This window comes from Scyliorhinus torazame, chromosome 11 (genome assembly GCF_047496885.1).
Source record: "Scyliorhinus torazame isolate Kashiwa2021f chromosome 11, sScyTor2.1, whole genome shotgun sequence".
NCBI lineage: Eukaryota > Metazoa > Chordata > Chondrichthyes > Carcharhiniformes > Scyliorhinidae > Scyliorhinus > Scyliorhinus torazame.
In genome coordinates, this window is record NC_092717.1 from 46,814,370 (window position 1) to 46,840,540 (window position 26,171).

General features: G+C 51.7%; 1 protein-coding gene across 3 annotated transcripts in view; it reads right to left on the bottom strand.

The window, feature by feature from the left end:
* The window catches only part of LOC140385261 (uncharacterized), a 217,884-nt gene that overhangs the window by 20,885 nt on the left and 170,828 nt on the right, over positions 1 to 26,171 (bottom strand). For 2 of the 3 annotated variants that reach the window (XM_072467217.1, XM_072467216.1), the window contains exon 10: positions 6,818 to 6,914. The exons of the other annotated variant lie outside the window; for it this stretch is intronic. In XM_072467217.1, coding sequence (XP_072323318.1) covers positions 6,818 to 6,914 — 97 coding nt within the window. The remainder of the gene's footprint in view (positions 1 to 6,817; positions 6,915 to 26,171) is intronic. 3 annotated transcript variants of the gene reach the window in all.

Below are 26,171 nucleotides of genomic sequence, written 5' to 3' on the forward strand. Positions count from 1 at the left end.
ATTCGCCAAGGTGGCCGGGATACCGATGGTCCAGGGTGTCATCGATGGTGTACACGTCCCCATGTGCGCACCTGCAGACAACAGGGAAGTGTTCATGAACAGGAAGGGCGCATACTTCATGAGCATTCAGGTGGTGTGCGACCCCCACATGAAGATCATGCACGTGTGTGCAAGGTTCCCCGGGAGTGTGCACGACGCCTACATTCTGGCACAGTCGTTCATCCCCGCAATGTTCCATGGATGCCCCCCACCCCGGCTGAGGGGCTGGTTGCTGGGCGACAGGGGCTATCCGTTGAGGTCATGGCTGATGACGCCAATACGGAGGCCTCAGACCAACACGGAGAGGCTATACAACGAGGCCCGTGCAGCATCCAGGTGTGTGGTGGAGCGGTGCTTCGGGCTGCTGAAGATGCGATTCAGATGCCTGGACTGCTCCGGAGGGGCCTGCATTACCGGCCCGACAGGGTCGGTCGCATAGTTGTGGTCTGCTGTGCGCTGCATAACATTGCCATGCAGAGGGGAGATGCACTGGTGGAGGAGTCGGAGGGAGGACCTGACGGCACCGGAGCTAACGCAAACGAAGGGGAGGAGGAAGAGGAGGAGGAGGAGAATGGTGTGCATCAGGGTGGGGGGAGGGGCGCAGAACACAGACACGGCCCGGGTGCTGGTTACGTCCAGGAGGTTGCACCGTCGAGGTCAGCGGGCACGCAATGCGTTGGTGGCCACACGGTTCACGCACTGTGGGGGAGGGATTCACTGAGCACTGCCACTTGCATCGCCAGTCCTGCACACGGGCACCGCTGCACGCCGCACCCCCCACCCCCCCCCCCCCCCCCCCCCCCCCCCCCCCCAACACCGTGTTCACGGCACCAATTCCACATCACCTTACCACTGCAGCACTACGGGATTGCACAACATTGATGATTGGGTAAGCAGGTGTGAACAGTGCCATGTTGAATGATGACAGCCTGCTCCGCGATGAGCTGTGAGCTCAGATTCGCCAGCCAATGTCTGACTCATGGCTAGAGCTGAACCATGCACTCTGGTGGTCACAGCCTTCGTAACGGACATTTCATCACGTGCCCATGTGGGGTAGCTGGCGCCGAGTGCCGAGGACTACGGTGTCCGATTTTGGGAGGCGGGGGGAAAGGGACAGCACATCCGGCACCAACGTTGAACCGCTCGTTAACCCCAGCGCCACTCAGTCACCCTCACGAGCCCCCCGGCACCGGACATAGCACAGAGTCTTACAAGTTAAGTGCAACAGTGAGTTTATTTGTGACATTGAAATACAGATGCCCTACCCCCTACAACTAAACTGTGCCCTGCCCTACCCCCTACAACTAAACTGTGCCCTGCACCCGTGCCAACTTATTAGCCTTACGGCCCTACCACTACGTCTAGGTGTCTCCCCAGATGGTGCAGCAGGAGTGGAGGCGGACTGCTGAGAATCATGCCCTGCGACATGGCTCTCCGTCGGCACACGTTTCCTGTGGCGGCCCGGCCTCGATGGGCTAGGCTGCTCGGCGGGTGTGCTGGATGGTGTGGTGCCACCCTGTCCTGCCCACTGCCACCAGATGCGCCAGGGACAGAACGGGGGGAGGCCGAGTGTTCAGGATGTCCCCTTGCTGGAGGTAATGGGACTTGCCCCAGAACCTCCTCCTCCCTCGGGGAGCCCGGTGGCCCCCGGGCCTCACTGTGGGACGGAGATGCGATCGTAGACATGCCCCGTCGCACCACCGACACCTGACGCTGCCAGTCCTGGAGGCCTGCAGCAGTATCGACCACGGTCCAAATGTTTGCAGAGACGGAGCCCAAGGAGTGCGACATTCGTGCCAGGGGCTGTGCCATTTCTACCTGTGAGTGCGCTACGCCATCCATCACGTGCGCCAGGCGGTCTATGCTCTCCGCGACTGACTGCTGGGACTGTGCCATCGCCTGCTGGGACCGGGCCATGGCATGGTGAGACTCGGCCAGGGCCCGGAGAGCGGCGGCAATGTTGTGTTGGCTCTGGCGCATGGCTGCCTGTGAGAGGGCAGCCCTCTTCTGGGCCATGGTTGACGCATGTACGTGAAGCCCAACGCCTTGCAGGACCTGACCAATGACCAATACCGTTTCACCCATTGCCTCCACCGCGGACGCCACCCGTGCGGTGTCGGCCTGGGTGGCTGCGATGAGCGGCACCACTCCCTGCTCCTGGACGCGAATGGACTCCTCCAACTGCGTGTGCAGGTCCTGGAAGATGGCCCTCATCCCGTTATTCAGTCCCTGGGTGTCCACATGCATCGGTTGTCCGGGTGGGTTAAGTACATCGAGGAACCCGGGAGCCGTCTGGGCGGCAGCTGTTTGCTGGGCCTGGGCTGCCCTCCGACCGTCCAACCCCTTGGCTGCTCCAAACTCCACCTGCTGTACCGGCTCGGCTGTGTGGTGCGCACCAGACCGTAACCCGGGAGCCTCATTGCTTACCTGCCCAACCGAGGTGACTGTCTCTGCGATGGTGGATGGTGTGGGTGACAGCAGTGCCGCTAGCTCGAGGTCATCGTCCGTTAGGATGTCTGCTGTGTACTGCTCCCCCTCATGGCCCGGCGCAAGGTGCATGCGGCCCATGTCATGTTGCCCTCCAGGTGAATCCATGGACTGTGTGGCTGTTCTCTGTTCGTCATCGTCACTGTCCGTCCTGTGCCCCTCAGTATTGTCTCTGTCCGTCGTATGTGCGTCCCCGTCCAGCGTCCCAGACTGAGAGGATGGCCCTCCTGTCCGACCGACTGCCACCCTCTGCCGTGCGTCCCTGGGTGCGCTTGAGGTTGGAGATGGGCGGCTGTGTCTTGGCCGAGACGACCCTGGACGTTCGGCGGCTGGCCCTGGGGAACACAACGATACGGGGTTCGTTAAGACACGCTGGGCCGGGTGTATGGTGGGTGGTGGGGGCAGTGTGTGTGTGTGTGTGTGTGGGGGGGGGGGGGGGGGGGGGGGGATCGGGGGTGCAGTGGCCAGAGTGTGAGGGGGGAGTGGATCGAGGGTGCAGTGACCAGAGTGTGAGGGGGGAGGGAATCGAGGGTGCAGTGGCCAGAGTGTGAGGGGGGTGATGACGGGTTGGGGGGGCAGGGGTGAGGACATGCAGGGTTGTCTCACTTGCTTCTGTGCCTCCGACCTGGCATGTCGCTACCTCCCGGGTGGCGGATCCCCCAGCGAGGTCCAGGGCCTCTACTCGTGAACATTAGGGGGTGCAGCACAGGAGAACCCCCTCCGGTTTTCATATGCTCATGATGGTTGTGAGCTGTCTTGTCCTGGGGGGGGTTGGATAAAGCATGACAATTAGGCAGATATCATCAGGGCATGCAGATATAGGCTATATTAATGCTGGGTGAGGAGACAGTTGGAGCCACGCCATGACATCTCTCCAGAGGGGGGTCCCGGTGCTCATGTGGGTCGAGTACAATGTTGTGCACCCTGAACCACCCACCCACTTCCCCCCCTCGTGCCCGGGGGGGGGGGGGGGAGGGGTTGGTTGTGACCCGGGGGTACCCTCCTGGCACTTACCCTGGCAGACCGAGTGAGGTTGTGCAGCTTCTTCTGACACTGCTCCCCGGACTGGGGGGGGGGGGGGGGGGGGGGTTGGGTGCCCCACAGCACTCTGTGGTGCCAAACTCGCGCCATCCACGCCTCACCGTGCTGGATGGCTGTCGATGCCCACGTCTTGGGCAAAGGGTGGCCCTTCGGTTTTCTACCTCATCGAGGAGGGTGTCCAGGTCCGTGTCCTGGAACCTCGGTGCGGCTCGTCGGGGCTCAGCCATCTCTCGTCCTTCTCCTCCTCGGGGTCCTTCCGTGCGCGGATTGCGCCGAGCGGAGAATCGTACCCGTGAAGTTGCAATACTTATCCACTTCATATCCACTAAACATGCCAGAAGATATTAGGGCAGCACGGTAGCATTGTGGATAGCACAATTGCTTCACAGCTCCAGGGTCCCAGGTTCGATTCTGGCTTGGGTCACTGTCTGTGCGGAGTCTGCACATCCCTCCTCGTGTGTGCGTGGTTTCCTCCCACAGTCCAAAGATGTGCAGGTTAGGTGGATTGGCCATGATAAAATTGCCTTAGTGTCCAAAATTGCCCTTAGTGTTGGGTGGAGTTACTGGGTTATGGGGGTAGGGTGGAGGTGTTGACCTTGGGTAGGGTGCTCTTTCCAAGAGCCGGTGCAGACTCGATGGGCCGAATGGGCTCCTTCTGCACTGTAAATTCTATGATAATCTATGAGCTTCTCCATTAAGGAGTAACTGAGTTCTTAATGGTGTACTAAGTTTTAATCATTGCCAAACAGCTCTCTCTCTCTCTCGCTCTTAATTCCATCTCTCTTTCCTTCGCTTTATTCCACTTTCTGTAAATTATTTCAAATTGAATTGAACAATGTAACCTGTACTTTCTGGATTAGCCTCCGTGGCTCAGTGAACATTCTTCAATAAGATAGGTTGTGGAGCCACACTGTTGTTTGCCCTGTTCTCACAGACCCCAGGTACCCTGGGCGCGATTCTCCACTCCCACGCCGGTTGGGAGAATCGCCTGGGCCGCCGAAATTTCTGGGGACGCCGGTCCGACACCCTCCCGCGATTCTCCCGAGCGGCGGGAACGGGCCAGTTGAGTTTCGCGGGCCGCAGGCCGGAGAATCGCCGGAGACACCGAAAATGGCGATTCTCCGGCACCCCCGCTATTCTCAGGCCCGGATGGGCCGAGCGGCCAGGCCAAAACGGCGGGTTCCCCCCAGCGCCGTCCACACCTGGTCGCTGCAGTCATGGGCGGTGCATGAACGCTGGGGGGGCGGCCTGTGGGGGGATCCTGCACCGAGCTTCACCTTGAATGTGGCATGGCCCGCAATCGGTGCCCCACCGATCGTCGGGCCGTCCTCTCTGAAGGAGGACCCTCCTTCCTTCCGCGGCCCCGCAAGATCCGTCCCCCATCTTCTTGCGGGGCGGATTTGGACAGGACGGCAACCACGCGCATGCGCGGATGACGTCCGTTATGCGGCGCCGGCCGCGTCATCTATGCGGCGCCGCTTTTACCGCGGGCGACAAGGCCTGGCGCGTGTAGATGACGCGGGCTCCGATACTGGCCCATTGTCAGGGCCTGAATCGGTCGGGACCGGGGCCGTTCTGCGCCGTCGTGAACCTCGACGGCGTTCACGATGGCGCGGCCAATTCGGCGTGGGGGGCCGTTCCGCGCCGTCGTGAACCTTGACGGCGTTCACGACGGCGCGGCCAATTCGGCGTGGGGGTGGAGAATCCCGCCCCCTGTTTCTAATTCTTGATTAAAAGTAAATGGTCACTTAAAAAGCCCAGAACGTTTTGTCGCCAATTCTACAGGCAGTGAACTGTGGGCATTTGTTTGTACGCTGCAAAGTCGAGATCAATGGTTTGCTGTCAGTACTAAACTGTGCAGTTAAGGTAGTGTGACATCACACTTCAGGTATCATTCCTGTTTGTACCGTTGCAACACTACATCACATGATATCACGCTGGACTTTGCAATGTGAGCTTTTGTTGCTGGAAACCTTTTTAACGATTTGTAATTATAAAGATATTATTTCCAAATGATCAACTGTAGAGTATTTCTCTATTAATTCATATTTTATTGAAGCCGGAAGCTTATTTGACAATCATAATTTTTTCTGTGGAGGTCATAACACATATTTATAGATTTAAAACACACAATTCCCTGATTTTTCAGTTAAGAGCTATCAGCAAATAAAAAACGGAACCTAAAACCAACTAAGATCTAAACCCAACGCAGAAAATGCAGTGTTTTATTTCATAATTAAATTCTGTAATAACTTCAGGAGATTATCATAGAATTTACAGTGCAGAAGGAGGCCATTCAGCCCGTCGGGTCTGCACCGGCTCTTGGAACGAGCACCCTACCCAAGGTCAACACCTCCACCCTATCCCCGTAACCCAGTAACCCCACCCTAACACTAAGGGCAATTTATCATGGCCAATCCACCTAACCTGCACATCTTTGGACTGTGGGAGGAAACCGGAGCACCCGGAGGAAACCCACGCACATACGGGGAGGATGTGCAGACTCCGCACAGACAGTGACCCAAGCCGGAATCGAACCTGGGACCCTGGAGCTGTGAAGCAATTGTGCTATCCACAAGGCTACAGTGCTGCCCACAATAATAATAATTGCTTATTGTCACAAGTAGGCTTCAATGAAGTTACTGTGAAAAGCCCCTAGTCGCCACATTCCGGGTCCTATTCGGAGAGGCCAGAACGGGAATTGAACCCGCGCTGCTGGCATTGTTCTGCATTGCAAGCCAGCTATTTAGCCCACTGTGCTAAACCAGCCCCTGGTTTAGAGATGTGGAGCGAAAGGCCAAACTGGTTTATTTTAAACTGAAAATAAAGCCGTTATCACTGCACACAAACAAACGACCCAGCCCAGGACTATCGGACACTGCCGGTCCTGGTCTGGAAGTTACATTTAAGGCCCCAGCTGAACGCGCCTCCGCCTGCTCACCACGGGAATTTGTATTCCACGAAGCCCATGGGGAGATCAAATGCGATCACCCATGGGCCTCATGCGGGTTATCGTTAAGTCAAAAGAGCCACCTAATTTTAGGAGTTTTATGTACCCCATGTCCCTTGGGGAAACTACTGCCATGCAATCCCTTCCAGGTATTTGCTGTTTCATAGATAAGCTATTGTACAAGTCAAACCAAAGCCTGTTACAAATGGATTTCTACTGCGCATTCAAATGTATTTTCCGATTCTCAGCAGGTTAAAAGGATAACATTGTGGTCATCATTAATTACAATATAGTACTTGCCTTATTCAAAGAGTCAGAAAGCTGTTCATCATAATGATCTCCTGTGATCACTGTTACAGTAGTTGTGCTGGACAGTGGTTTAAATTTCAAAATGTCTCTAATAAGAAAGAATTGGAAAATGTAAAGATGCAGCATCATCTACAAGAATCTATGATTGAAAATCTTCAGGTTACAATATAATATTTCAAAGGGGGAATCATTTCATAACCATTTTCCTCCTGTCTTTACTTCTAAGTTGCCTTGAATAATGCAACTCTTATTGGTAATTATTAGTTTCATCGGGCAATTTGAAAGATTGGTTACCATATTTTTCATGAATTCCACAACTTATAGCTTTGAATGTAAACTTTTAGATTGTATTCTAAAACTCTAACAAGAATGATTCAAACAAAATGGTCAATACAATCTGGTACCTGGTAATCTGGTACCTGGTACAATCTTCTACCGAGGGTGGCATGGTAGCCCAGTGGTTAGCACTGTTTCTTCACAGTGCCAGGCTCCCGGGTTCGATTCCCGGCTTGGGTCATTGTATGTACAGAGTCTGCACTGTCTCCCATGTCTGTGTGCGTTTCCTCCCACAGACGTGCTTGTTAGGTGAATTGGATATTCTAAATTCTCCCTCAGCGTAGCCGAACAAGTGCCGTAGTGAGGCGACCGGGGGATTTTCACAGTAACTTCATTGCAGTGTTAATGTAAGCCTACTTGTGACACTAATAAAGATTATCAATTCTTTCACCTGCCACCATCATGCACCCCCCACTTCCAATCATTGCTTATAGCTATAATTCTCCATTCCAAGGACAGATCCCACCTCCCGGAAACAACTGAAGTGTGCAGTCGAATATGCGGCCTCAGGATCAGGCTCATCAGCCATGCAAGAATCCACAGAACCAATGACCAGTAACACAGAGTTTCTTAGGTGAATATTCATACTCGTTAGCAACGATCGCCAAAGAAGAATTCTCCCATCTGACAACATCCTCTCCAGTGTGATCATATCCTTTTTGTAATGCGGTGACAAGGATGCAGGACTCCAGCTGTGGCCTAACTAGCGTTTTATACAAATCTACTTATACTTTGGCTAATAATATTATTACCAATAATAGAGGGAAGTATTCCATATGCCATATTAACCACCTTATCTATCTGTTCTTCTACCTTCAGCAATCGATGGACATACACTCCAAAGGTCATCAACCATTTATTGTGTATTTCCTTGATGTGTTTGCACGGCCAATCCGGTCCTCCTCATCTTTCTGCCAGTCACCCATTCCGTTTCTGCATGCATAAGCTTGAACTTTGGGATGACCCTTCTCCCCCCCCCCCCATTCCCAAAGCAGGTCACCACATAGAAAATAGGAGCAGGAAGAGGCCATTCGGCCCTTCGAGCCTGCTCCCCATTTATTATGATCATGGCTTATCCTGACTCCACCACCACCCCCACCGCCCAATGTCCTTTGATCCTCCTCTTTCCAAATGCTATATCTAACTACTTCTTGAAAACAGTGTTTTTGCCTCAACTTTTCCTGTGGTAGTGAATTCCACAGGCCGACCACTCTCTGGGTGAAGAGATTTCTCCTCATCTCTGTCCTAAATGGTCTACCCCGTATCCTCAGATTGTGACCCCTGGTTCTGGACACCCCCACCATCAGGAACATCCTTCCTGCATCTACTCTGTCTAGTCCTGTTAGAATTTTATAGGTTTCAACGAGATCCCTCCTCATTCTTCTGAATTCCAGCAATTACAATCTTAACTGACTCAATCTCTCCTCTTACATCAGTCCTGCCATCCCAGGAATCAGTCTGGTAAACCTCCTTTGCACTCCCTCGACAGCAAGAACATCCTCCCTCAGATAATGAGGCCAGAACTGCACACAATATTCCAGGTGTGGCCTCACCTCGGCCCTGCATAATTGTAGCAAGACATCCCTGCCATGTACTCAAATCCTCTCGCTATGAAAGCCAACTTACCATTTGCCGTCTTTACTGCCTGCTGCTCCTGCATGTTTACAATCAGCGACTGGTGTACGAGGACACCCAGGTCTCGTTGAACATTACCCTCTCTTAATTTATGGCCATTCAGATAACAATCTGCCTTCCTGTTTTTGCTATCAAAGTAAATAGCCTCACTTCTATCCAAATTATACTGCATTTGCCATTCCACTCAACATGTCCAAATCACACTGATGGATCTCTGCATCCTCCTCACAACTCACCCTCCCACCTGGCTTTGTGTCATCTGCAAATTTGGAGATATTACATTTAGTTCCCTCATCTAAATCATTAATATATATTGTGGCAGCGCTGGACCCTCTCTGCAACCGGAAAGCCAGGCTCACGACCACTGGGACCACACGTGCCTGTGTCGTCGGGAACTTGGCCCATTGGAGGCGGAGCATCGTGGGTGGACCGATAATGCCGTTGCGGCTGCAGGCATCCCGATGACGGCGCTTTGGTGGGGGCGGAGCATCGCGAACTGGCTTCAAACCGGCGCTTTCCCGGATTCCGGTGTCAGAGAACATTCTCCGCCCAATCGCCGATTTCGGCGTCGGGCTACGGAGAATCCCGCCCAGGAAGATTTTTTTTTTATGAAACTAGGACAAATGAAAGCACTTTAAAAGGGAAAAAGAACATCATCGTTGAGACTATCGATGGTGAAATTGCAGAGTAGAAGTGAAACACTGAAGAAGACTGTTGAATTATTTTGCATGCTTTTAAGTTTGGATGAGAACACTAAGAGCTTCTGCAATAAGAGGTTAATTGAATTCTACCAGGAGGTCATAGACACAAATCTTTTAGAAGATGAAGTGAAACAAGTCATCCATTTCATCGATAATAATGAGCTCTGTGCTTTGAGATCACCAGCTAATTTGTATAGGCTTGCACATGATGGTTTGCATGCCACCTTTCCAAATGTGGAAACCATTCGGAAGATCTTTTTCACAATACCTTCCGGAGAATGTTCTTTCTCTGTATTGAAAATGATGAAAAATAGTCTGTGAAGTACGATGAGTTTGGAACATTTGACAAGTTCAGCAGTACTGACAAATGAAAAGGCATCCGTACAACATTTTACATACGATGATGTGACTGATAAATTTTGTGAAGTAACAGCGCAGAAGAAAAGCCATCTAAGTTGCCATGGTTGAAAATCGCAAGAAAATCTAAAAAATCTGTACCTCTACCATGTTCTCCAGTCCAGTTCTGTTCTTCAAGAGAGAACATATACTGGTCTGATATAATGGCTGGTTATAGTTATAACCGATGAGTAACCGCCATATGAATAACCACCATCCCCCATCCGTGTGCTACAATGGTTAGCACAGTTGCTTCACAGCTCCAAGGTATCAGGTTCAATTCCCGGCTTGGGTCACTGTCTGTGTGGAGTCTGCACGTTCTCCCCGGGTCTGCGTGGGTTTCCTCTGGGTGCTCCGGTTTCCTCTCACAGTCCAAAGATGTGCAGGTTAGGTAGATTGGCCATGATAAATTGCCCTTTGTGTCCAAAAAGGTTGGTGGGGTTACGGGGATAGGGGTGGAGGTGTGGGCTTAAGTAGGGTGCTCTTTCCAGGGCCTGTGCACACTCGATGGGCCGAATGGCCTCCTTCTGCACTGTAAATTCTATGATCACTCTTTACTGGCCTTCAGAAAGTCTCTTCTTACTCTTTTGGACAAATAAAGAATGGAATCCTTCCAGACAGTTGGTAGCAAAGCCACTAATATTAGACTTGGACTGGACATTCCACTTCATTGGGGTATTTGCTCCTGCACTGGGCTTTTTCTGGTTCATTCTGTCCTTCATTGGCCTGTGTTGCAGTCATACCATGGGTAGCTCAGAGGTTAGCACTGCTGCTTCACAGCTCCAGGGTCCCAGGTTCGATTCCCAGCTCGTTTCACTGCCTGTGTGGAGTCTGCACATTCTCCCCGTGTCTGCGTGGGTTTTCTCTGGGTGCTCCGGTTTCTTCCCACAGACCAAAGATGTGCAGGTTAGGTAGATTGGCCACGCTAAATTGTCCTTATTGTCCAAAAAAAGGTTAGGTGGGGTGGCTGGGTTACGGGGATAGGGTGGAGGTGTGGCATTAAGTAGGGTGCTCGTTCCTTGCCAGCACGGTGGCGCAGTGGTTAGCACTGCGGCCTCATGGCACTGAGGCCCCACGTTCAATCCCGGCTCTGGGTCACTGTCCATGTGGAGTTTGCACATTCTCCCAGTGTTTGTGTGGGTTTCGCCCCTACAACCCAAAAGATGTGCAGAATAGGTGGATTGGCCACGCCAAATTGCCCCTTAATTGGAAATGAATGAATTGGGTATTCTAAATTTATTTTTTAAAAAGTAGGGTGCTCTTTCCAAGGACCGGTGAGATTCGATGGGCCAAATGGCATTCTTCTGCACTGTAAATTCTATGGTATCATCAGTTCATTTTTCCATCCCGGTGCTTATCAGCCAGTTCTTGTTTGCTCGCCTCCAAGACACTGAGATCTCAATATTGACCATTTCTATCATCATGCTAACATGCCGGCTTGGATTTCAATTTATCAATTCGTACAGACTTATTGTTTTCATAAGTTAAAGAACACTATACCAGTTTGTCAAGCAGTGATTTGGGGTTTCTGTGCCTTGCAAGGTGACAGCTGAGGGTTGGCGGGGTCAAGAGGGTACTGATGTCATTCGGTGTGGGGGTCGACATTGGGGGTGGGCCACCACATCATCAAGGGGCGGGTTACGACATGGGGCCGCCAAAAGTGTAAGTCTGCCTCTGCTTCAAGATAAGTGCATGCACAGCAATGCGTCAATCTGGGATGTACCATGCAGAGCAAAAAACAGGCCAGGCACAAAGCAAAAATAGAGGCTACATTGCAGATTACATCAGACTGTAATAAATCATTTCATATACTCTTTGTTGAGGTTTTGTTTTTGATTACATCCCTGCCATCTAAATACCACTTAGCAATTATCCCCATCTTCAGTGTTATTCCAGCCATGAAGGGTATTTCTCAAGCTCCGAGGTCCCAAAGAAAAACTGATCCTTGCAGTCTTGAATCAGTGTTAAGAAACCTTCTTTGACAGAGAAATTGCAAGTGAAAGTTGATTTTTGTGAATATATAACTAAACATATTCTTTCACAGGATTCACATGCAACATAGTCACCATTATACATTTAGAGTTGACTGATAACCAGGAACTAGAAAGGGTCTCCAGCTGAATACCTTGGGATTGGTTGATTCACTCCGATGAGAGACGCAATTTTAAAAATCCAGATGCAATAAATGTATTAAATTAACCTCTCCATAGCTTTTTCTTTTTTTTTAAGCAAAGCCTGGAACTTCTCTCTCAATTGTCAATGTTATAATTTCTTTTTTAATACATTCATTCTTTCTCATTACTATGGTTGACCTAAAATACAGCCCAGAAGCAAATCATATGATAGAGGTTACAAAATTTGTTTGGGGTTGACACAGATTTTCATAATGCTCACATTTTAAGTAACTTGGTATCTTATCTTCTCACAACAGAATCACATTTAATCAATGTGGGTTCCGTCGTAACTGTTTTCACAACTTCATTCCTGAATATCTGCCTTTCCAGATTGTAAGGACCAATACTATGAAGAATAGCTATTACGTTTTGGCATTCTTGTAACCTGGTTCTGGCATGAGCGAGGCACATTGAACAGTGCCACTTCACTTGCACCCTCTGGGATGTACTTCCCAGGCACACGAATGCCGGAGTTTTTCTGCCGTGTGAAGTTGAGTTGTGCACGTGCAGAACAATGTTCCTTTTGTTTTGATCGTAGCCAGTCATGCTTAAACTAACCGAGTGACACCCATTGGGCTGGAGGTGCAGGATGGGACTCTTGGTAGTCAGTAGATATATAAAGATTCCTGGAATGCTGCTTCTGCACCAGTCACTACACTGGATCCGCCAAAATGTGTTGAGTTGAGCCAAAATTGGGATAGAACCACAGAAAAGCTATGGCACAGAGAAAGAGGTAATTCAGCCCAATGTGTCTGAGCCGGCTGAAAAAAAACTAATAATGTACTAATAATCTTTGTCATAAGAAGGATTACATTAACACTGCAAATGAAGTTACTGTGAAAAGCCCCTAGTCGCCACATTCCAGCACCTGTTGGGGTACACAGAGGGAGAATTCAGAACGTCCAAATTACCGAACACGTCTTTCGGGAGTTGGGTTGAAACTGGACCACCCGGAGGAAACCCACGCAGACACAGGGAGAATGTGCAGACTCCACACAGACAGTGACCCAAGCTGGGAATCAAACCTGGAACCCTGGCGCTGTGAAGCAACAGTGCTAACCACTGTGCTACCATGTCATCCTCTAGCAGCCCATTGTAATGCCCACCTTCCAGCATTTGGTTCGTAGCCTTACAGGTTATAGCACTTCAGGTGTAGATCCAGGTACTTTTAAATTAGTTGAGGGTTTCTGCCTCAGCCACCAATCCGGCTAGTGAGGCACCCTCTGGATTGAAAAGTGTTTCCTATCATCCCTCAATCCTTTTGCCAATCACCTTAAATCTGTTCCCCCTGGAAATTGACTTCTCCACAAGGGGAAACAAGATTTTCCTGTCGACTGTGTCTCGGCCCCCTCATCATTTTCTACATCTCAATAGGATGACACATATAGTGTCTCCTCTGTTCGAAGGAAAACAACCTACCCAATCTTTCCTCATGGCCGCAATTTTCAAGAAGTGTCAATCTCCTTTGTTCTCTCTCCAGAGCAATTATGTCCTTTCTGTAAAGTGGTGACCTGAATTGTTAACGGCTGTGGCTAGCTCCACATTCAGACAGCACTCACTTACTCTACCTTCTCAATATCCTCTCCATTTATTGTGCATGTTCTTGCTTTGTTTGCCTTCCCACAATGTACAACCTCACACTTCTCCAGATTGAATTCCATTTGCCAATTCTCCGCACACTCAACCAAACTATGGATATCATTCTGGAGTCCACATCTCTCTGCTTCGTTATCGATAGTTCCCATTGGAGCATCAGTAGTGGAACTGATGTGTGAACTTGCTGTTTCATATTATAATCTTTGTGTGAAATAAAAAGGGACAATAGCATAGAAACAAAATTGGCTGAGCGACAGCAAACGAAAACTTGTGGTGAACAACCGTTTTACAAACGGGTGGAAGTTATATACTGCGGCTCCCCAGGGGTTGGTATTTGAACCACTGCTTTTCCTTGATCTATATTAACGACCCAGACTTGGGCATGCAAGTCAAAATTTCAAAATTTGCAGGTTAACACAAAACTTGAAGGTATTGTGAACTGTGAAGATAGTGACAGTCGTCAAGAGGACCTGGGCAAGCATGTGGAATGGGTGTACAGGAGCAGATGAAATTATGGGGTCGATTCTACTACGAAGTGTTTGCGCCGTCGTGAACGCCATTGTGTTTCACAACGGCGCAAACAGGGCCTGGACACGACCACAGGGGGCCAGAACGGCGCTGGAGCGCATGCGCAGTTGGGGCAGCCCAATCCTGCGCATGCGCAGTTGGGCCACGCCATCTTGCGCATGCGCGGGGAACGTCTTACGCACGCTGGCCCCTCACCGACATGGAGCCGGTGTTCTGGGGCTGCGCGCGGGAGGAGGTAGGCCCGGGGGGGGGGGGGGGGGGGGGAAAGAGGCCGGCCGAACGGTGGGCCCTGATCGCGGGCCATACTCCATCGGGGCCACCCCGGTGAAGGAGCCTCCCCCCCCCCACCCCAGCGTTCCCGCAGAGTTCCCACCGGCAGCAACCAGGGTTGGACGGCGCTGGCGGGAACCTTTTGTGTTGTAGCGGCCGCTCGGCCAATGCGGCCAGAGAATCGTCGCTCGCTGGTTCTCCGAGCGTCCCGGTGTGAATCACGCGCCGCTGGTTTCCGGGGTTGGGAGAATCGCGTGCGGGGGTCGGGGCGGCGTGGCGCGATTCGCGCGGCGCCCGGTAATTCTCCCTCCCGGCGTGAGGGGGGAGAATAGCGCCCTATATGTCTAGAAATGTGACGTGAAACATTTTGCTCAGAAAAATTAGGTAAAGTAATATAAAATGATACAAGCCTAAAAGAGGAACAGGAGCCGAAGTGTCTGGGATTATATACACACAAATCATTGAAGGTGGCAGGGAAGGTTATAGCAGTTACTAAGGTATACGACATCTTCAGCTTTATAAATAGAGGCATGGAGCACAAAAGCAAGGAAGTTATGGGAAACTTTAGAAAATATAGATTTAGCCTCACCAGAGTATTGACTTCCATTCTGGGCAGCACTCTTTAGCAAAGATATGAAGGCATTGAAGAGATGCAGAAAAGATTCACAATAATAATAATCTTCATTAGTGTCACAAGTAGGCTTACATTAACACTGCAATGAAGTATGTGTGAAAAACCCCTAGTTGCTACATTCTGGCGCCTGTTGGGGTACAGAGGGAGAATTAAGAATATCCAATTCACCTAACAAGCACATCCTTCGGGACTTGTGGGGGGAAACCGGAGCACCTGGAGGAAACCCACGCAGACACGGGGAGAACATGCAGACTCCGCACAGTGACCCAAGCCGGGAATCTAACCTGGGTCCCTGGCATAGTGAAGCAACGGCGCTAACCACTATGCTACCGTGCCGCCCAAGAATAGTTTTCAGTTATCTTAGCTAGATTGGTTAAGCTGAGGCTGATCTCTTTAGGTTACGACAAGATTGAGAAGAAATTTGATTGAGATATTCAAAAATCATGACAGATCTAGACAGAAGGCTTGAGAAGCTGAGCGCACTGATTTAAGGTGATTAGCAATAGAACCAGAGGCTGTATGAGGAAAAATATTGCTTATGGGATGTGTTTGTAGGATCTAGAATGTCCTGCTTGAGGCGATAGTGGAGGCGGATTCAATAATGGCTTTCAAAAGGGAGTTGGAACGTTATTGTTCTATATTGTATGATTTGTTTGGCTTGCTGTACTCTGCAAGCCAGGGCCTTGTGGGATCGTAGGATGCAATGAAGAAGAGTTGCAATGTCAATCATCTCCTATGTCTACTTGACCTTGAAAAGTACCAGGACCAAAATCACAATTAACTGGCGATGAGGATGATGGACCTCTGCGTAATGCCACTGGAAAAGTCAAACTAAGGTAAGGAAATTTTAATTTTCACCCGAACCATGATGTGTTATATATGTGGGATTAACACGGACTGCAACTCGATGCAGTATCACTTGAAAACAGGCTTCCAACGCTGGAGATAGTGCAACACTGCTTTATTGAACTTGCCGAGTAATGTACACAGTTCGCTGTGTGTCGACACTCTATTAATCTAAACTTGCTAACCTTGGTCTGGCTTTCCCAGACTTGCTCTGTGCCATGTGTAGTAGGTACTGACTGTACATTGCATCCTGACTGTCTCTACAGCTATCACCAGTACGAAGAGGCCGAGCCTTCCTGCCTCGTGTTTTATATACTGGTAATGTACCCTGTAGTGTCCGGCCTGGTGATTGGTTGTTCTGTATTCTGTGTGGTGATTGGTTCCTGTGAGTATCCATCACTGCCTGTCTGTATCTCATTATGAACATGAGTGCATATTATGACATCTCTCCTTTTTAAATAAATTTTGGATGCTTGTGGCTGTGTGCTTGTATTTACATGTGTCACTACATGCAAAATGGTGAGTAAGTGAACATATATACATGGGAAGGTGTCTATCGTGCATTTACAGAACAAGGTGAACAAAACTTACACAGTTAAAGCCTATAAGTCCAGTCTTTGTGGTGGGCGACGGATTCTTGTCGACCGCCTCAGGAGGTAGCGGGGGGGGGGGATGCCGGCGTCTCGACAGGCGGGATTGCTGTCAGATTGGCGGGCTCGTGCTTTGAAATGTCCGGAGGCGGCGTCTCGACATACGGAAGGGTGTGGTCAGGTGGTGGTGGGCAGGCAACTTTGCGCAGTACCCTTCTGTTGCACCTGAGAATGGAGCCATCAGCCATGCGAACACGAAAGACCTGGAGGCAGCCTGTTGTATAACAGCTGGGGCTGACCAACCTCCCTCAGGCAGCTTGATGCGAACATCATCTTCTGGAGCCAGCACAGGCAAATCAGTGGCATGAGCATCATACGTGATCTTCTGCTGGTCCGTGAGTCGCTGCACTTTTCTTAGCACCGTGAGGTGATCAAGGTCTGGAACGTGGATGGCTGGAACAGTTGTCCGCAGGTTGCGATTCATGAGTAGTTGAGCCAGAGTCAGACCAGTCGACAGAGGGGTTGCCCTGTATGCCAACAGTGCAAGATTAAAATCAGATGCAGTCTGCAGCCTTGCAGAGCAGCTGCTTAACAATGTGGACCCCTTTTTCCACCTTCCCGTTTGAGTGCGGGTAATGGTGACTGGATGTGACATGTTTGAAGTGGTAGGATTGTGAAAAGTTGGACCACGCTTGGCTGTGGAAACATGGACCGTTGTCGCTCATCACGGTGAGTGGTATACCGTGCCTGGCAAACGTCTCCTTGCAGGCCTTGATGACTGATTTTGACGTGAGGTCCGACAACCTCACAACTTCTGGGTAATTCAAAAAGTAACCGATCAGAAGTACATAGTCACGCCCATTTGCGTGAAAGAGGTCTATTCCCATCTTGGACCACGGAGAGGTCACAAGCTCATGTTGTTGGAGCGTCTCCTTGGGCTGAGATGGTTCGAATCTCTGGCATGTGGTGCAATTGAGGACCATGTTGGAGATGTCCTGGCTGATCCCAGGCCAGGCGTGGTGATGGATCTGGATAGGGCATCCGCGATTATCAGCTCCTTGCCCGGTGTCTAGACGAGGTCGAAATCATAATCGGCGGAGTCGCAGAAGAATGCGCTGTAGCCAGAGCGTCATGTCATTTAAATCCTACTGGATGATGTGGACTAAGGGTCTGTGGTCTGTTTCCACCGTGACCTTTGGCAGAACGTATACGTAATCGTGGAATTTAACGATTCCTGTTAGGAGACCCAGGCACTCCTTTTCAATCTGTGCGTACCTTTGCTCGGTCGGAGTCATGGCCCTGGATGCGTATGCCACTGGAGCCCAGGACGAGGAGTCATCTTTCTGGAGGAGCGCCGCACCAATGCCGTCCTGGCTTGCGTCCGTGGATATTTTTGTTTCCTTGGTTGGGTCAAAGAACGCCAGGACTGGGGCCATGGTGAGCTTTGCCTTGAGCTCCATCCACTCCACTTGATGTGTTGGTGTCCACTGGAATACTGTGGTCTTTTTTACTCGATGCCGGAGGGCTGTGGTGTGGGATGCCATGTTAGGAATGAATTTTCCCAGAAAATTCAACATCCCCAGGAAGCGTAGTACTGCCTTTTTGTCCTCTGGGGTCTTCATGGCATTGATTGCCATTACTTTGTCGGAATCAGGTTGCACACCCTGCTGGGATATTTGGTCACCCAGAAATTTGATTGATGACAGACCAAATGAGCATTTGGCCCTGTTTAGCTTGAGGCCATTCTCGTGGACCCTTTTAAAGACCTGTTTGAGCCGATCTATGTGCTCCTCGGGGGTCGTGGACCAGATTATCATGTCATCCACATAGACTCGCACACCCTCGATGCCCTCCATCATTTGCTCCATTATGCGGTGAAAGACTTCGGAGGCTGAAATGATACCGAAAGGCATGCGGTTGTAACAGTACCTGCCGAACGGAGTGTTAAACGTGCTGAGCTTCCTGCTGGAGTTGTCCAGTTATATCTGCCAGAAACCACGTGAGGCGTCCAGCTTGGTAAAGAATTTAGCGTGTGCCATCTCAGAGGTTAATTCTTCCCGCTTCGGGATCGGGTAGTGCTCCCTCATGATGTTGCGATTGAGGTCTTTGGGAGCGATACAGATTCGTATTTCGCCTGAGGGCTTCTTCATGCAGACCATGGAGCTGACCCAGTTTGTTGGTTCGTGACCCTTGAAATGGTGCTCTGGCTTTGGAGCTCTTGCACCTGCGCTCTTAAAACGATCCTTTAGAGGAGCCTGCACCCAGCATGGTGCATAAATGACTGGGGTGGCATCCGGCTTGAGTAGTATTTTGTAGCGATATGGGAGCGTGCCCATCCCATCGAACACATCGGGATATTGCGTGAGGATGTCTTCTATGTCAGCCTGTAGATTCACATGAGATGAGGCAGTCGGAGGTGCAAAGGACATGGCATGGATTCGCTGTACCAGATTAAGGAGTTTCCATGCACAGGCACCGAGCAGGGATGCCTTGTCATGCCTGACAATCTCGAATCTTAACGTCGCCGTGATTGCCTTGTGAGATACAACTAGATGACACGATCCACTAGCAGCTATGGCATTGCCATTGTAGTCAAGGACCTGGCAGGCTGGCGGAAGAATTTTGGGTTGGTCTCCGATGCTGTCAAGGTCTGCCCGGGATATGAGGTTTGCAGACGCACCAGTGTCCAGTTTGAATTGGATTCTGCACTGATTCACTTTAACGACAGCACGGCGGCATTCGTCACCAGAATCCATACTTAGGATTGAGAGGCACTTTGCATGAGTGGAGGAGATATTCTCACATGTGGTGATAATGCCCACCTGATATGGAGACTCGAGGCAGTCATCATTTGGGTCCGTTGGGCTTTCGGGATCGGAATCCTGCATGCCTTGCTGCATGCAGTCAACAGGTCTGCGTTGCAGCTGGGGTCGCTGGCTTTTGACCGGTGGTGCAGACCTGCATAAGGCCGCATAATGCCCAGGCTTTCCACATTGTAGACATCGCCTTCCTTTGGCTGGGCATTGCCCCTTTAAATGGGCGGTGCCACAATTTTGGCACGTCATGACGCTGACGTCAGTGCGTTCTGCGCACCTTCACGCCTGCGCAGTGCGGTCGGCCGACGTTCGCACATGTGCAGTAGGGTTTTTTGGCCGCATTGTCCTCCCTGTCGCGGTGCGCCTATGCGGGGCCCCGTGGAAAGCCCGCGAAACGGCCACTGAAACCCGCGAAAGGGCCACTCTCCTCAATGCTCAGGCCCTGCAGCCTAGTGATGGCCTGTACACTTTCAGCCTCGTGGGAGGCTAGTTTTGCCATTTCTGCTGCCTTGATGTGGGAGTAGTGATTTCTGGTATGTTCATGGACAAAGCACGTTTCGATGTTGATCAGGAGGGTCATACATTTGATTTTAAGGAGCTGCTCCCGCAGGGAATGGGAATGGACCCCGAAAACGATCTGATCCCGGATCATGGAATCAGTAGTCGAGTCATAGTTACATGACTGCGCTAAGATGCAGAGATGGGTCAAAAAGGAGTGAAAAGGTTCGTCCTTACCCTGAAGCCTCTGTTGGAAGATGTACCGTTCAAAGCTCTTATTTAGCTCAACTTCACAGTGGCTGTCGAATTTTTGCAGAATGGTCTGGAACTTTGCTTCATCTTCTCCTTGGGCAAATGTGAGCGAGTTAAAGATGTGGATGGCGTGATCCCCCGCCGTCAACAGGAGCAGCGCGATTCTCCTGGCATCTGATACTTTCTCAAGGTCGGATGCCGCGAGGTGTAGGAGGAACTTCTGTCTGAAGACCCTCCAGTTGGCGCCGAGGTTGCCGGAGATCCGGAGCTGCGGAGGGGCCTGGATCTTTTCCATACCACTGACTGTTTGCTACTTGCTTTCCGGTCGTTTCAGATTTACTCGCGGTAGGTCCGTTAAGAGTGATGCACTGTCAATTACCAGAAGACGAGAATGGTGGAACAATTGAGGCTTTATTGAGCAAGATGTTGTGCCTCCTGTAGCTGGAACCAGAAGGGCTGCAGCATCGGAGAGCACACACTTTTACACGCCAGCAGGCAGGGATTTACCATTGTACCCTCAATATACAGGCAGTGCCGTAATACATATGATATGCCACTAGTTGGGACTACCACATTCACCCCCTGTTAAAAAAAGAGTCCGGCGGGGGTGGTGGAAAATATTACAAATTAAGTCTGTCGGGGGCCTTGACCCTCCTCTGCGACCGCCGCTGTCCTAGTGGTGATGTGGGCGCCGACTTGGTCACCTGCGACTCCGGGAGCGTGTTGTCCTCGTCTTCGTCACCCCTGAGTGGATCCAGTGGGAGGACGGATCCTGCTGGGGTGGGGGCTGCGGTGAGGTTCGCTGGAGGGAGGGTGAGTGGTGAGTGGCGCAGGGGTGAATGAGGCAACCGGGGGGGGGGGGTGTCAGGTCCCAGAGGGAGACTGTGTCCTGGCACCCGTTGGGGTGTGCCACGTAGGTGTACTGCGGGTTTGCATGTAAGAGGTGAACCTTTTCGACCAAGGGGTCCGACTTATGGGTCCGCACATGCTTCAGGAGGAGGACGGGTCCAGGAACTGTCAGCCATGTTGGGAGCGAGACCCCGGAGGTGGACTTCCTGGGGAAGGCAAACACACGTTCGTGAGGGGTCTCGTTAGTCACGGTGCAGAGGAGCAATCGGATGGAGAGGAGCGCGTCGGGGAGGACCTCCTGCCAGTGGGGGACCGGGAGAGTTTTAGACCGCAGGGCCAGCAGGACTGCCTTCCAGACCGTCCCGTTTTCCCTCTCCACCTGCCCGTTTCCCCGGGGGTTGTAGCTGGTTGTCCTGCTCGAGGTGATGCCCTTGCTGAGCAGGAATTGACGCAGCTCATCGCTCATGAAAGAGGATCCCCACAAAGACCCAACGGAATGTGGGTCATACAGACCCATCTCACTGCTGAATGCAGACGCCAAAATACTGGCCAAAATCCTAGCCAAAAGGTTAGAAGACTGTGTACCTGAGGTGGTCGCAGAGGACTAGACGGGCTTTGTCAAAGGTAGATAGCTTACCTCGAAAATCAGGCGCCTGCTGAACGTGATAATGACCCCCTCCGGGGAGAGAACACCAGAGGTGATTGTCTCCCTAGACGCAGAAAAGGCCTTCGAGAGAGTCGAATGGAAATACTTCAGAGGTACTGGATCGGTTCGGGCTTGGAACAGGGTTCACCTCCTGGGTAACGCTCCTTTACAACGCTCCCATTGCGAGCGTATGGACCAACAATACCAACTCCCGATACTTCCAGCTGCACAGGGGCACCAGACAAGGATGCCCACTGTCCCCGCTGCTGTTCGTTCTTGCGATCGAACCACTAGCAATAGTGCTCAGAGCAGCAAAAAGCTGGAGGGGGATCCGAAGGGGAGGCAGAGAGCACAGAGACTCACTCTTCTGCAGATGCAGGTGGGCAGCACGGTAGCATAGTGGAGTGGGCAGCACGGTAGCATAGTGGATAGCACAATTGCTTCACAGCTCCAGGGTCCCAGGTTCGATTCCTGGCTTGGGTCACTGTCTGTGCGGAGTCTGCACGTCCTCCCAGTGTGCGCGTGGGTTTCCTCCGGGTGCTCCGGTTTCCTCCCACAGTCCAAAGATGTGCAGGTTAGGTGGATTGGCCATGTTAAATTGCCCTTAGTGTCCAAAATTGCCCTTAGTGTTGGGTGTGGTTACTTGGTTAAGGGGTTATGGGGATAGGGTGGAGGTGTGGGCCTCGGTAGGGTGCTCTTTCCAAGAGCCGGTGCAGACTCGATGGGCCGAATGGCCTCCTTCTGCACTGTAAATTCTATGAAATCTATGACCTGCTCCTCTACATTTCGGATCCAAAGAGCAGCATGGGTGGAAACATCGCGCTCCTGAAAGAGTTTGGCGCCTTCTCAGACTACAAACTCAACATGAGCAAAAGCGAGATCTTCCCGGTACACCCACAAGTAGGTGGGGCAGCACTAACGGGACTGCCGCTTAAACAAGCCCGACTCAAATTCCGCTACCTGGGGATCCAAATAGCCTATGGCTGGAAAGGGATCCACAAATGGAACCACACCAGTCTGACAGAGGAAGTAAAAAAGGACCTGCAAAGATGGAACACACTCCCACTCTCCCTAAAATGAACGTGCTGCCCAGGTACCTCTTCCTATTCAGATCCATCCCGATCTACATCCCCAAGGCCTTTTTCAAAGCACTAGACAAACTAATCATGGCGTTCGTATGGGGGGGGGGGGGGGGAGAAAACTAAATCCGGGGGGGGGGCTTGCCCTCCCAAACCTACAACTTTACCACTGGGCGGCGGCGGCCGAGCGAATAAGGGGATGGATCAAGGAGCCAGAAGCCGAGTGGGTGCGCGCGGAAGAGGCCTCCTGCATGGGGACCTCCCTCCGGGTCCTCGCCACGGTGGCGCTCCCATCCCCACCGAAAAAACACTCCAGCAGCCCGGTGGCAATAGCCACCCTCCAGTCCTGGAACCAACTACGGCAACAATTTGGCCTGACCAGAATGTCGGGTAAAGCTCCCATCTGCAACAACCATAGGTTCACGCCAGCGCTGACTGACGCCACCTTCAAAAGGTGGGGGCAGAAGGACACTGACAGTCAGGGACCTATACACAGACGGCAGGATCGCAACACTGGACACACTGAGAGAAATTCCAGCTAGCCAGGGGGAACGAGCTAAGGTACCTGCAACTAAAAATCTTCTTACGAAAGGAGACAGGGATATACTCACAACAACCACGACAGACACTACTGGAAGAGTTACTGGACGCAAGCATACTAGATAAAGGAAACTGCAGTGACATGTATGACGGACTGGGAGAAGGGGCCGACACCATACTGGACGCAACAAGAATGAAGTGGGAGGAGGACCTGGGGATCGAAATAGGGTGGGGACTCTGGAGCGAAGCACTGCATAGGGTCAACACCACCTCCACGTGCACAAGGCTCAGCCTGACGCAACTAAAAGTGGTACATAGAGCCCACTTAACAAGAACCCGTATGAGTAGGTTCTTCCCGGAGGTGGAGGACAGATGTGAGCGGTGCAGAGGAGGCCCAGCCAACGCCCACATGTTCTGGTCCTGCCCCAGACTTGTGGAGTACTGGACAGCCTTCTTCGAGGCAATGTCCAAGGTGGTGGGGGTGAGGGTGGAGCCATGCCCGAAAGTGGCGGTCTTCAGGGTTTCAGACCAGCCAGATCTATTCCTGTGGAGGAGGGCGGACGCCCTTGCCTTTGCCTCCCTGATTGCCCGCCGTAGAATCCTGTTCGGCTGGCGGCCAGCAGCACCACCCAAAGCTGCAGACTGGCTGTCCGACCTCTCGGAATCGCTCCAAATGGAGAAAATCAAATTCGCCATCCGAGGGTCAGACAACGGCTTCCACAGAACGTGGGAGCCATTCATCCAATTGTTCCGAGACCTGTTTGTAGCCAACAAACAAGCAGAAGAATAGCCAGGTAGCCAAGTGTTATAACCTGCCTACTTACCATTGGCTGGGGACTAATGACAATCCCACAATCCTGTGGGAGTATGAGCTTCCCCAATGAGGGGGGCGGAGAAACCATTAGTAAACTCCTAGTATAAATAAAGCTGGCCAGAGCGCCAGGTGGTCATATTGCTCACCGCCTGCGGCCCGCATACGTTTGGGGTGATTAGGAGCCTTACGTACCCAGCTGCGCCGGACACCAAAACGTTTGATGAACTTGTGAATATAGTGGGGCAACATTTTAACCCAACCCCGTCCACGATAGTCCAGCGTTACCGGTTTAATACCGCTGAGAGGACCCCTGGAGAATCCCTTGCCGATTTTCTATCCAGGTTACGCGGGATTGTGGAATACTGTGACTATGGTGAGACCTTGTCAGAAATGTTACGCGACCGTTTGGTTTGCGGTATTAACAATGCGGCCACCCAGAGAAAGTTGTTAGCTGAGCCAACATTGACTTTTCAACAGGCCATTCAAATAGTATTGTCCCGAGAGAGCGCAGAACGAGGAGTGCAGGAGCTACAGGGAATGGAAATGCATGCCTTGGGGCGCAACCCCTTCCGTCCGAAAACGTCCCCCCGCACTCCTGCGGTACCTTGGGCGAGGCAACGTCCGGACCGACGCCAGTGGCCGTCGGACATTCCTCCCCGAAGCAAGCCTTCTCCAGAACCAATGGATGAGGAGCCATGTCCGTGTCAGACTTGTAGGCGCCGACCCCGTCGTGGACGGCGGTCCTGGGGGCGCCAGAGGTGCCGTCGTTCCGACCGAAACTGGGACCAGCCCAGGGGCCGTAACTGGGACCAGCCCCAGGGGCCGTACCTTCCATGTGGATGAACCTGCGGCGACTACTCCGGAGGACGTGGAGACGGAGGACGACTGCCTGCAGTTACATTGTGTGGCAGCTCCCCGTGTGGCCCCCATTAAGGTGACAGTACAGGTCAATGGCCACCCGCTTGAGATGGAGTTGGACACTGGCGCAGCGGTCTCCGTGATCGCCCAGAGGACATTCGACCGCATCAAGCAGGGTATACAGACCCTTACATTAACCGACTCACAGGCCAGGTTGGCCACCTACACGGGGGAACCACTGGACATTGCAGGAACTACAATGACACCTGGTGTTTATGGATGCCAGGAGGGGCGTTTCCCACTTATCGTGGTGCGCGGCCATGGGCCCAGCCTGTTGGGTCGGGACTGGTTGCGCCATTTGCGGTTGCAATGGCAGCACATCCTCCAAACAGTTTCTGAAGGGTTGACTGAGGTGCTAGGACGATACCCAGATGTATTCCAGCCTGGTTTGGGGAAAATAAAAGGGGCGGTAGCCCGTATCCAATTCGAACCAGGAGCCACGCCGCGTTATTTCCGGGCGCGCCCGGTGCCTTATGCCTTGCTCGAGAAGGTAGAAGGGGAGCTCACTCGTTTGGAGAGTTTGGGTATTATCAGGCCCGTCCGTTTTGCTGACTGGGCAGCACCAATTGTACCTGTAATGAAGCCAGATGCCACAGTTCGCTTGTGTGGCGACTATAAACTTAGTGAATACGGCTTCCCGACTCGACCGATATCCAATGCCTCGCATAGAGGATCTCTACGCGAAGCTTGCAGGCGGACTCTCCTTCACAAAATTAGATATGAGTCACGCCTACCTGCAGTTGGAGCTGGACCCTGCCTCCCGACCATATGTAACGATTAATACACACCGGGGCCTGTATGAATATATACGGTTGCCCTTTGGAGTATCCTCTGCCTGCGCAATTTTTCAACGTGTTATGGAGGGCATTTTGAGAGGTTTACCACGTGTTGCTGTCTACTTAGAGGACGTTTTGATTACAGGGACGTCGGAGCAGGAAAATTTGGAAAATCTGGAGGCTGTCCTTAGACGCCTTTCGGAGGCTGGAGTCCGTTTACGTCGCACAAAGTGCGTATTTCAGGCAAAGGAAGTAGTCTACCTAGGTTATCGGGTGGACCGTGAAGGTTTGCACCCCGTCGCAGAGAAGGTGCATGCAATTCAACAGGCCCCCGCCCCGACTGACACTTCGCATCTTCGTTCTTTTCTCGGTCTCGTAAACTATTACGGAAAGTTACTCCCCAATCTGGCAACTACGCTGGCCCCTTTGCACGTTCTGCTAAAGAAAAATC